Source organism: Phascolarctos cinereus, unplaced genomic scaffold (genome assembly GCF_003287225.1).
Source record: "Phascolarctos cinereus isolate Bilbo 61053 unplaced genomic scaffold, phaCin_HiC Scaffold_4;HRSCAF=312, whole genome shotgun sequence".
Classification (NCBI taxonomy): domain Eukaryota; kingdom Metazoa; phylum Chordata; class Mammalia; order Diprotodontia; family Phascolarctidae; genus Phascolarctos; species Phascolarctos cinereus.
This window is the reverse complement of record NW_027555847.1, coordinates 364,923,304-364,936,031: the sequence shown is the minus strand read 5'-3', so window position 1 is coordinate 364,936,031 and position 12,728 is coordinate 364,923,304. Positions and strand designations below refer to the sequence as shown.

Below are 12,728 nucleotides of genomic sequence, written 5' to 3'. Positions count from 1 at the left end.
GACAAAGATTTTAAATGAAATCTTCCCTTTTCTTTTAATTTTTTTTCTCAGAAATTAGAAGAGATTTTTATATTTGAAAGAGCAATAGTTTTATTGTTCCTTTATTGTGTTTCCCAAGTTAATTCTCTCCTTTTGATTAATTTTAGTGGCAATTTGTATTATTCAAAATTTAAGAAAAAACATTGAATACTAATAACCTATGTGTAGTACAAAACACAGAATCATATCTAACCATGTTTCTTTCCGCTTAACTTATATAAAACAAATGCATTAGGGCCTAGGAAAGGGTCTGTAACACAGTTTTGTTATAGTATATTCAGGAAAATGATGTGGACTCTCAATATCTTGGGGTTGGCTGTCTTATTGTACCATTTCTGAAGTCACAGCAAAAAGTCTAGAACCAGCTTCCATCATTTTCTTTACTTATCCTTTTATTAGTGGCTCCCTGTGCCATGAATCTTGCTTCTAACACTATATGTATTGTAGTATTCTAGTCACAGCATAAATTGTTCTCCTGTTGGTGTTCATTTCATTCTACATCATTTCATACGAGACTTTCCATGTTTCTCTGAATCATTTCCTTTCATTATTTGGTAGTTCAATAATATTTCATTACGTTCATATACTACAGTTTGTTCAGGTGTTCTTTAATTGATATTCCTCTTGCTTTAGTTCTTTGCAAAAACAAAAGTTGATGGTGTATTTTTAAAAATATGGATTCTTTCCCAGTATTGCATCCCATGCTAACCCTTAAGTCCTTAAGTTCATAGCATGGGTTGCACTGATCAAGATAAATTGGTAGATAATGTGGGGAAAGTGACATGAGGAGTCTAATATTTGGACTCTGGACTCTGTTACTCCCTTTTGTCAGAAGGGGTGGTGGGTTATTGGGTTGAGTTGTTTGATACATTGGTAAACCTGTGTAATTCTGAAGAGGTTTTTTTTGCCCTTTGAGACATGTGCAACTTCTTTGTATCTAAGAGTAGTACCTTCCCCTGAAGGTATAGATAGATGGTCAGTTAGACAAGTGATCCAAATGCTGCTAATAAAAATAAATCTAACAAAATGCTTTTTAAGTGAGAAACATTCCCATTATTATTTCGGTATTTCAAAGAATGTGTCATCATAAAGATGCAGATACTCCTGTTACCAACACAGACCACAGTCTCTCCATGCCTCTCTGTAAGTGATTTCATGAATTACTGTGGTCAAAAAATTCATTATCTTGTGGCCAGGTCTCTGTAAGTTTTCTCCTAACTTAGTGAGTTTGGTCCTGGGGTGACAGTTCATAGTGGGCTCGTACTTGATTCTTTCCAGCTTGGTATGTGATCTGCCAGAACTTCCTGTCTGCCCACATGGGCTTTTTGAGTGAGGGATGGCTTTATGCTCCAAGTTATCACTATAGTTAGAAGAGGAACTATTCCAGTTATGTAGTACTTGTGGGTGATTGGGCATCAACTATCATTTTATTTTATCTTAATGCTTTATTTTACTCTGCCAGTCCTACCCTTTAGCTCCCCGAGTGTTCTCCTATTTGAATGTAAAGGCAGAAACTGTCTTTCTTTCTTCTTGTATTCATATTCCCAGAATTTAGTAATCTAGTAATAAAGGATAATTGCTCAGCCGAGAAAGGTGCTCTGTTTTTTTCTACTTTTTTCTTTCCGAATTGTTATGCTTGGTATGGTTTTGTCTTTGATTATTTCCTGATCTGCATAATGGAATTGGAGTAAACCATCCCTAAACCATTTCAGCTCTAACATTCTGAGCCTATGATCATAAAAAACTGTGATCATGGGTTTTACTGCCTTTGATATACATAATCTTTTTTTTCCTTCCTTCTTTAAACATATTAGGAAGGGAATTGTCAGGATGTCAAGCACAATTTAGTTCCTTTTTGCCCTGTAGGATTTCATATTCTTTATTCTGTGATACTGTTAAGGAGGCAGCAAGGTGGTGCAGTGCTTGGAAGGCTGGGCTTGGAGTCAGTAGTCTTGAGTACGCAATTTAGACAGGTTCTACCTGGACACTAGGCAAGTCACTTAAACTTTTTCAGCCTCAATTTCTTTATTTGTAAAATAGGGATAATAATAGCACCTACCATATAGGCTTATTGTCTATTGATTGATCCACACTTATTAAGTGCCTACTATGTGCCAGGCCTTGTTCTAAGTGCTTGGGATAACAAAAAAAGACAAAAGACAGTCGCTGCCCTCAAGGAGCTTATTATCTAATGAGAGAGAGAGAGAGAGAGAGAGAGAGAGAGAGAGAGAGAGAGAGAGAGAGAGAGAGGTAAATAAATATAAAGAAGACAAGCTATATACAGCATAAATAGGAAGTAATTAACCAGGGGAAAGCACTGGGATTAAGAGGGGTTTGGAAAGGCTCCTTTGTAGAAAGTGGGATTTTAGCCAAGCATTAAAAGAAGCCAGGGAGGTCAGTAGTTGGAGCAGAACAGGAAGAGTGATCCAGGCAAGGGGGACAGCCAAAGACAGTGCCCAGACCTGAGAAAGTGCCTTGTTTGTGGGAAAAGACAGGAAGCTCGTTGTGTCACTGGGTTAAAGTGACACATACATGTAAGGTGTAAGAAGACTGGAAAGGTAGAAGGAGTCTAGGTTAAGAAAAGCTTTGAATGCTAAGCAGAGCATTTTGTATTTGATTCTGGAGGCAATAGGGACTACTAGAGTTTGTTAAATAGGAGGGTGATATGATCGGATCTGCATTTTAGTAAAATCATTTCTGTGGCTGAATGGAGGATGGACATAATGGGGAGAGACTTGATGCAGTAGACCCACCACCAGTAGACTATTGCAGTAGTCCACTAGTGTGGAGTCCGTAGTGTGAGGTGATGAGAGCCTGCACCAGAATGGTGACAGTGTTGGAGGAGAGAAGGGAGCGTATTTGAAAGATGCTGCAAAGGTGAAATTGACAGACCTTGGCAATAGCTTGCATATGAAGGGTGAAAGAAAGGGAGGAATCTAGATGACTCCTAGGTTGTGAACTTTGTGAACCTGATGAACTTTTGCCCTCTATAGTGATAGGGAAGGTGGGGGGGGAGGTAGGTGAGAATATTTAGGGGGAAAGACAATGATTTCTGTTTGGAACATACTGATTTTAAGATGTCTACTGGGCATCCAGTTTGAGATGTTTGAAAGGAGATGCGAAGTTGGAGATTGGGGCAGGATAGGAGATCAAGAGATAACACATAAAGTGCTTTTTGCAGAACTTAAAGTGCTATAGAGATGCTATTTGTGGTAGTAATAATAATGCTTTTTGCCTAATGCATATTCAGATACTTTATTTATACTTACCATATAATGCTACCATACTTTCTAAAGCAGTAAAAGAATTTATATTTGAGACAACTGGAATTTTTTTGGTGTACTAAGTATGACAGTTTTTTTCATGTGAAGATTAGAATCTTTCAATAGTTCATTCAACAAGTATTTATTGAGAAATTTTAGTATTTTGGTAGGTGCTTAAGTTATTTAAAATCTGAAAGTAATGATTACATTAGGAAATAATTGCCCTGAATTTTTTAAAGGTTTGTTTTGGATAATTAGGTTAGGAATTAATATTTGATATAAATTTCTAGACCAAATGAAACAATACCTTATGATTATTTGAATCAGACCTTGTTGTGAGAAGTCTGTCATGAGAAAGGAGCCTTTGTTCCTGTGATGCTGGCTGTAGTTTAGGTATAGATTAATGTTGGCCTCCCAAGAAGTTTTATTCTTTCATAAAACTAAACCTACATCCATGAATATCACAATTTTAAAATGGAATTAAAATTCTGATAAATAGGCTTATTTTGTGAAATTTATCTAATATAGTCAGTTATTATTCTAAGACTGACAGTTAACTTTATTTTTTTTAAGTATTTAGTGACTAGAATTAAAATTATTAAAGGAATAAAAAGTACAGTGATAATTTACCATTACTCTGTCTTAGGATAAAGTTCCCATCAAATACTCTTTATCAGCTGTTTTCAAATAGTTTTATAGCCTCCCCTGTACACATGGGACAGTCTGTAGGCAACTAATAATAGCATTTTAGTGTATGGGTATGTTTGGTGGATAGGTTTATGATCATTTAACACTAAGAAGATAATATGGGACTGGACTATATGGTTCCAAAATATTTATTCAACCAGGATTTATTAACCTTTTACTATGTATGAAGAATTGCTTAAGGTATTATAGAGAGAAAAAAGGAGACCTATTTTTTTTAAAGTGTTACATTTTATATTGTTTTTTAAGTATTCTTTATTTTTTTTCTAACATTTATCTACTCAGTCTCTTTCATTTGGAAAAAAAAAAGCACCTTTGCAACAAATATACATAGTCCAGTCAGTCAGTAAACATTTAAGTGCATATATGTGCTTGGCATTGTGCTGAGTGCTGGGGATACAAAAAAACCCAGTTCCTGTCCTCAAGGGGCTTATAATCTAATGGAGGGGATAACAAGTAAACAAATATATACAAAGAAGCTATGTACAGGATAATTAGGAAGTAATTCACAGAGAGAGAACACTAAAATTAAGAGGGAATGGTAGAGACTCCCTAAAGAAGATGGGATTTTAGTTGGGATTTGAAGGAACCCAAGGAACTAAGGAGATAGCAGTGAGGAGAGAGTGTTCCAGGTATGGGGGACAAACAGTGGAAATGCCTTGGAAGTGTCTTGTTTGTGGAACATCCAGGACACCAGTGTCATTGAAGAGTAGGTGGTAGACAATAAAGTGTAAGACTGAAAAGGTTGAGATAGAGCAAAGTTATGAAGGTTTTTGTATACCAAACAGATGATTTTGTATTTTATTCTGGAGGCAGTATGAAGCCACTGGAGTTTATTGAGTGAAAGGATGACATGATAGGACCTGTGCTTCAGTAATATCACTTTAGTGGCTGAATGGCAGATAGATTGGAGTAAGGAGAGACTTGAGGCAGGCAGATCCAGTGACAGGCTATTACAATAGTCTGGGCATGAGGTGATGAGGGCCTGTACAAGAGTATTGGCAGTGTCAGAGGAGAGAAGGGGGTATATTTGAGAGATGTTGCATAAGGTGAGATCGACAGACCTTGGCAGCAGCTTGGATGTGGGTCTAAGAGATAGTGAGGAGTCCAGGATGACTCCTAGATTGCAAGTCTGGGAGCCTGAGAGGTTGGTGTTACCCTTGACTGTAACAGGACGGTAGGATAAAAGGAGGGTTTAGAGAGAAAGATAATGAGTTCTGATTCAAGTGAACCAAATTTTCTCATTGTCTATCTCCAAAAAGACATGTCTCATTCTGCATTTTGAGTCTATCTGATAAACTCTATCACCTCTTTGTTAGAAGGTGAGTAGTTTGAATTATCTTTGGTCCTTCAAAGTTGTTTTCCTTTATACTGTTCCTGTTAGTGTATAAAAGACAGTGCTTGGTACTGTGCCTGGCCATAGTAGGTCCTTAATAAATGACTCCTAGTGATGTCATTTCATGCAAGACTTGCCATGTTTCTCTGAATCATTTCCTTTCATTATTTGTTATAGTTTAATAATATTTCATTACATTTAGATATCATAATTTGTTCAGCTGTTCTTTTACTGATATTCTTCTTGCTCTAGTTCTTTGCAACAACAAAAGTTGATGCTGTATTTTTGTAAATGTGGATTCTTTCCCAATATTGCATCTCATGCTGATCCTTAATTCAGTTTCATAACATGGGTTTCACTCATCAAGATAAATAGGTAGATGATGTGGAAGAAGTGACATGAGGAATCTAATATTGGGACTCTAGACTCTGTTGCTGCCTTTTACAGAAGGAGTGGTGGATTATTGGGTTGAGTTTTTGGTACATTTATTTTCCTGGTTCTGTTCACTTCACTCTGCATCAACATATACATATCTTCCAAATTTTCTCTGATACTGTCCATTACATCATAATTTTTTGCCACAATAGTATTCCATTACAATTCATATACTCTAATTTGTTCAGTCATTCTCCAGTTCATTGGCACACCCACAGATACTAGTTCATAGCCATCATGAGAAGAGTGCATGCAAATAAATAAATAAATAAATGATATAAATACAAATATTTTTGTACTATGTTCCCTGTTTCTTTGCTCTGTTTGGGCTATAAGCCCAAGAACATGCACTTTTGTGACTTTTTGGGCATAGTTTTAGATTGCTTTCCCAGATGGCTAAATCATTTAATGGTTTTACTAACAGTGCTTTAGTATGCCTGTTTTCTGTAGCCCCTCCAAAATTTGACATATTTCATTATTTGTCATTGTTGTCAATTTGATGGAGATGACATGATATCTCAGAGATACTCTAGTTTACTTTTCTCTAATTATTAGTGATTTGTTACATTTTTTCATGTGGCTATTGTTAGCTTGTATTTTTTTTTTTTTTTAAAACTGCCTGTTAATATGATTTAATAATTTGCCTTTTGGAGGAATGTCTCATGTTCTTATAAAGTTGAATCAATTTCTTATCTGTCTTGGAAAGGGTTAACCAAGAGACTTACTGTAAAAGTTTTTTTAATTGCTTATTTAGAATTTTTTGTTCATACAAAACCTTTAAAATTTTGTCATTCTTTTTCTTCCTTGTTTGATCATCTTCCCTTATTCATAGCTGTAAAACAGATATTCTTCCTCCTTATTTGTTTATAATGTCACCTTTTATATATTAAGTAAAGTGTCATTTGTAATTTACCTTGGTATATGATTTGAGATGTTGGTCTGCATCTAATTTCTGCCAAATTGTTTTTGTGGTTGTTTTTCTTTTTTCTGTTTTCTGTTAACCTAATAGTGAGCCTTTCTCTTAGGAACTGGGATCTTTGGTTTTATCTAACATTATGTTACTGTGTTTAAGAGGAATTGAGGTTGTATAGGAGCTAGAGCTCTGGAGTTGGAGTCAGGAAGACCTGGGTCCGCATTTTGCCTGAGATACCTCCTAGCTGTGTTACAGCAGACAGATCACTTAACCTTTTTCAGGCTCATTTTCCTTATGAAGTGGAGATAAAAGTAATGTCTGCCTCACAGAGTTGCTGTGAGGACCAAATGACATAGCATGCATAAAGTACTTTGTAAACCTTAAAGTGCTACATAGATATAAACTCTTCTTATTTTTTATTATTTTATACATAGTGCTTTATAGTCACAAAATATTTTTGTTATCTTTCTTGGAGGGCTTTGCAAGCATTATCTGTTTATAAATGAAGGTATTGAACCTCAGGGAGATTGACTAAGATCTCTCACACACAATAAATGGTACAGTTGGTACTCAAACCCGGGTCTTGGTCTCGTGTTCTTGTCTGTTATATTGCAGTCATCTTGATGTTTGTCTTGCTACTTGACTTTGATGACTCTGGAGGAGAGAGTGAGGCTGACGATTTTGCAGAGGTCTGCTTCACTTAAGTCGAATTTCTGCACAAGTCAAGGCATCACCCCATGATATCATTGGTCCTCTTTGAGAACAAACGATGAACAACAACTACTAGAAAGCATGCTTTCATGTGAATAGTCAAGCTTGTAGAGTGCCTTCTGTAATTTGCCCTCCCCATCCCTCACTCCTACCCCAAACTACTCAGTCTTGCTTTGAAATAGTCTTGAAAGAATGTCTACATTGTCATCATCTAAAGTGACACCTGAAGATCTCTCTGTGAGTAGTGTTTGGCTAAATCTTTCTCTGCCTGCTGGGAGAGTACTGTTTGGTAGCCTGATGGGGACATGTGAATCTCTCTTAGCTGAAAATGTTTTTTCCTTCCTCAAATTTTCCTAAAGCCATTTGTCAGCATCTCTCATTTGTGTCCATCATAGTCTGCTTCCCATGAGTACATTTTGTATCTTTCCCAATAGAACTTAAGTTCTTTTTGGAGGACTGTCATTTTTTGGTGTTTAGATCCCTGTTGTCTGAATGCAATGCTTTGAAAGTGCTGAATGAATATTTATTGAATTACGTTGAATGGATGGCCAAAAACAGGGTATATACATGAAAAAAAGATAAACAGATATTTTGAAATTTTCTTGTTGTTTTATAAGCACATTTGGAAATAGACTGGATTTAGCCAGGATCTTGGGAATGGTTAAGTTTAGCTATGACAATGGCTCCAGAGAGACATTTATCTACTCATCTTGTAGTGTGGAGAAAATGAGACTTTGTGAGTTGTGTAAATGTAGGGAAGATAATAACATGGTTAGTAGGGGAAGAATTTTCCAGCCATACATATCAACTTGAGTGAAAGCTTAAAGGTTGGTAATAGAATGATTGGTTTAAGAGAGCATCAAGCAACTAGTTTGTAAAATATATTAAGGCCAAAGACTCTTGTGTGTTTGGGGGAGAAGGGAAGGTCCTTTAACACCAAACACCGTCCTCTGCACATAAAATTATTGAAGTAAATTTTCTTGTGATTGTGGAGGAAATGTGGTGGCAGCCTAGTAAGATTTTTCTCTTGTCTAGAGCTGAAGTGGAATGGAAAGCCACACAAGGGCTTTACAGGCAGGTAGTAGTAACTTAGTGAAATGCCATTAGAGAATGATGACATTGTTTTGAACATTGGAGTAGGGAATTGATGAAGTCCAGAGTAATATTTGAGATAATCACTGATAGACACATTGCAGATTAAAAAATTTTTATATATCATTTTAAATAAATTAATTGAGGTTTTAATATGATGCAATATACTTAAAATGTTCCCTTTTTTAAGGTGCACTGGATCGTTGTGTGATGGGGATTACAGCAGTTGAGATTTTGAATGCTTGTGATGAAACAGTTCCTGCTGCAGTCGATTCTCTTAGTCATCCAGCTATTAATTTAAAACAGGCTATGACAAGACGTAGTCTTGCTGCTCTAAAAAATATGGCCCATCACAAGCTACAAACCCTTGCCACAAACCTCTTGGCTTCTGAAGCATCTGACAAAGTAAGTTTTGTCTATGAATACATCAATTACTTAGTTCTCAAATTAGTAATATATATATATATATATATATATATATATATATAATATATTATATATATAAAATTTAAGAGTATGTTTTTAGCATTTGTCTTAGACTTCTTGAAGAAGACTATCGTGAAGGTAGCTCATTTTCTATGTTTTATTGTAGGTTAGGTATTCTACATATATTTTCTTTTAGGAGTATTTCAAACACCATTGTGAAACCTTAAATTTCAGTGACTTAGAAAGTAGATTCTAAATATTCAAATGCACATGACTTTTTAATATCACTAGTAGCATTTTAGAATAGGTGATATCTCTTATTTTAACATATTGTGGCTAATGCTTGAATCCAAGTTGATTTATCCTCAGGAGAGAATGTCATTTAGCAAATTCATAAATTACTAATCATTTGTTTTAAATCTGACATTTGCTTTCATTAAGGCTATTAATCCTAAGAATATAAGAAAATGCTTGAATTTCCCCCAAGTATGTTTGAATTTTACTTGTTATATTCCATAACAAGGAACTCAATTCAATATTTTCTTAACATGATGCCTATAATCCAGATAAAAAGTATAAGTTGCATTGTCTTTCATTCATTTTATAATTATTCTTTTGTTCTATAGCTTTTAGTCACTGTTCACTTTGTAAGATATGCTCTATGGCATTTTTAATGTTTCCTTACAAGAGTTGCTATGCAGCTGTCTCTCTGGGAATGAAGGACAAGGATAGCATGGATAATTGAAATCTAGAGATAATCCCCAGACCTCATTTGAGTCAATAGTTAAAATCTCTACCTCTCTTAACCTTTTAGCAGTGCTGTTAGTAAGTAGCAAAAATGACTGACTTGAATTTATAACATTTTTTTCCCTATGTGCTACTTATCCTCTGGAGCAAAAAATGTGAACATTGAAATGAATAAAAGGCTTATAATTCACAAATTGAAAATTTAGCCCAGGAAAAATTGAGTTGACTACATATGAGACATAGGTAATTTTGGATTTCCGATAGTAATTGGTAATAATGTCTTGTTGCCAGTTCTATTTCCCTGAAGTATAACATTTGACAATTATGTCTTGTCATGGCTTTTAGATGTTAGAGGGCTGAACCTTTTCTGCATCATTTTTCTTTCCTTTATCCCCAATCCCTAGGGAGTATGGAAGAAGCCATAGCTTAAACTTGACTGTCATGACCACATTTTCTTTGAAAGAGCCACACAGATGTCTATTGGAACCCTGTTTATATGTAACATGATTTGTAAACCATTAATATTAAGTAATAGATTTGGACATATGACATTGTTTAAAGTTTTCTCTGATATTTAACTTTGAGGTATTTTTTTGAAAGACAGGCATATAACATATTTTAAAATATAAATAACTTTCTTCAGGTTATCCTCTGGAAACAAAAATATGGAAAAAATCATTATACAACTAGAAACTAAAAAATAAATTGTACAGTAACATTTACAAAAGTCTTTTATAAGTGATCATGGTCCATTATGTGATTTTTACAGTCTTGTTTGTCCCAGTTTTAATAGCACACTTTATAGTGCAATTAGTGATAAAAGCACCAGATATCAGAGACACTACACTTACGTATTATAAAATATATTGCTTGTGAACATACTCAGTCCTGTGTAACAGTGGTAATTGTTGCCAAGCCTACCAGGAAAACAATTATAGGAGGGGAAAAAGGCTTAAGAAGCTGAGGCTGCAAAGGGATAATCACTTTATGAAAAATGTATGCTGACGGGACCATTAGGGATTTTGTTCACTGTTTGCTCATGTTCAGATTATGGGTCTTTCTGAGAGAAATAGCAGAAATGAGCCATCCTTTGGATGACATTAGTATTATGATCCTGGGGAAAAAATGTCCAAAAGATAAGAATAGAATTCCTAATCTGAAAAATATGACTGAAAGTCCAGTAATGTGCTGGGCTTCTTTTAAAAATGCAGGATTTTATAATATAAAATTATGTCTGTCATTGGAGATCCATATCCATTTTTATATCACTAATAACCTGAGTTTTACTCATTGCAATAGAATTCTCAGCTGTTAGTCATGAATATTTTATATAAGTAATGTTGTTAATCTCTTTGGCTATATAGAGTTACTTTATACACACCAAAAAAAAATTATCTACTGGCCACAGGTTTTTTTTTTGTTAACCAGAAGATAATAGATTAAAAAAATGGAATTACCTTTGTTTACTGTAAACTTAGGCAGCACAGTGGATAGAGTCTTAGGCCTCATCTTTGTGAGTTCAAATCTAGCCTCACATCCTTAGTAGCTGTGTGACCCTGGGCAAGTCACATAATCCTGTTTGCCTTAGTTCCTCATCTGTAAAATGAGCTGGAGAAGGAAATAGCAAACCACTCTGGTATCTTTGTTAAGAAAACCCCAAATGGGGTCATGAAGAGTAAGGCATGACTGAAATGACTGAATAGCACAATACTTCAAACTTAGATTTTTCTTGTTAGATGGTCTTTCTAATGACAAGACAGGAGTGTTTTTATTAAATGATTATTGTGCGGAAGTCTCTGTGGTAAGCACTAGGGATACAAAAATATAAGCAAAAAGAGAGACTCTGCCCTCAAGGGGCCCACATTTTAAACGAGAGGTGTCATACAAAACAGAGCTAGAAAGGGTAGAGTAGGAAATACACATGTGGGAGGATCATAGTGGTCAAGTCCTTGTGTCAAAAGCAGAACCAGGAGGGGAATGAAGGATAGAAAGATGGAAAGATAGATCCCTACCCAAATGGAAGCACCTGGAAGAATTCATCAATGGGAAAAGGGGGCTAGAGAGGTGGAGATAGGTTCCAGGTCCTGTCCTGGAGAAAGTTCTAGGATGAAGGGACAGCTGTGGTATTTAGTGGCAAAGTCCTGAGAGCTAGAAACAGAGCTAGGAGGTCATTCTATAATTTCTAGCATACAAAAGGACTGTGTCCTCCAAAGTTCATTTTTAGACAGTGTTTTAATATCTAGAATTTTCCTTATGGTATGAATCCTAAACAAGCTCAAAAAAACTCGCTTCATTCATAAATATCTGAAATATTTCATTGAAGTCATACTTCACTGACTTTCTATGACATGGAAATGCCTCTGGCTTTGTGAAGGCTCTTTCCTATCAAATAAAGAAATGCTTCGAGTCCAGATCTGAAGAAAGGCTGTGTGTTTGCTACCTAATTCCCACACTAGGTAAAACTCTGAGACATATCCTCATAGGTCTTGGCACATAGGAGGTGAATTGTTTTATCTAAGGTAAAGCATGAAAATGATATCTTAAGGGATATGATGGTTACTGTCTTCCCTCCTGGAGAAAATATTTCAACTGATTAAAGTCTTTGAAGAATTTGCTATAATATTTTGGAGTATGATCTAATGATCAGTTTGCCAGAGAAGTTCTCTAGGGATAGCTTTTCATATGAAGGACAGTGAACGAGTGTCTCACTTCAAGAAAGTGTGGAGATCAAGGAAATGTTTGTAGTCATTTTTAAGAGTGTGCAGTGTCACTAGCCCTAGCAGAAGGTCTACAGCAGATTGCCCTGTAGTCTATTTATGGGAAGATATAGTCAGAAGTCACCCAGTATAAGCTAGCATGCAAAGGGTCTTAGTTGCATTACTGGAGAGAGTGTTAACACTTTTTTTTTTTACTCAACAAGTATGTTGCTGGGCATGTATTATGTGCTGGCCATGGGAAATACAAAGAGAAAAGAAAAATTCCATTTTCAAGGAGCTTGTGTTCAGTAGGAATGATCATTGATCCATTAGACTATTTAGATAAATGTCTTGAGCTAGGAAAG

General features: G+C 35.5%; 1 protein-coding gene across 2 annotated transcripts in view; it reads left to right on the top strand.

Annotated features, from left to right (window-relative positions):
* The window catches only part of WDR7 (WD repeat domain 7), a 462,409-nt gene that overhangs the window by 89,046 nt on the left and 360,635 nt on the right, over positions 1-12,728 (top strand). For both annotated transcript variants that reach the window (XM_020994630.2, XM_020994621.2), the window contains exon 14: positions 8,685-8,899. In XM_020994630.2, coding sequence (XP_020850289.1) covers positions 8,685-8,899 — 215 coding nt within the window. The remainder of the gene's footprint in view (positions 1-8,684; positions 8,900-12,728) is intronic.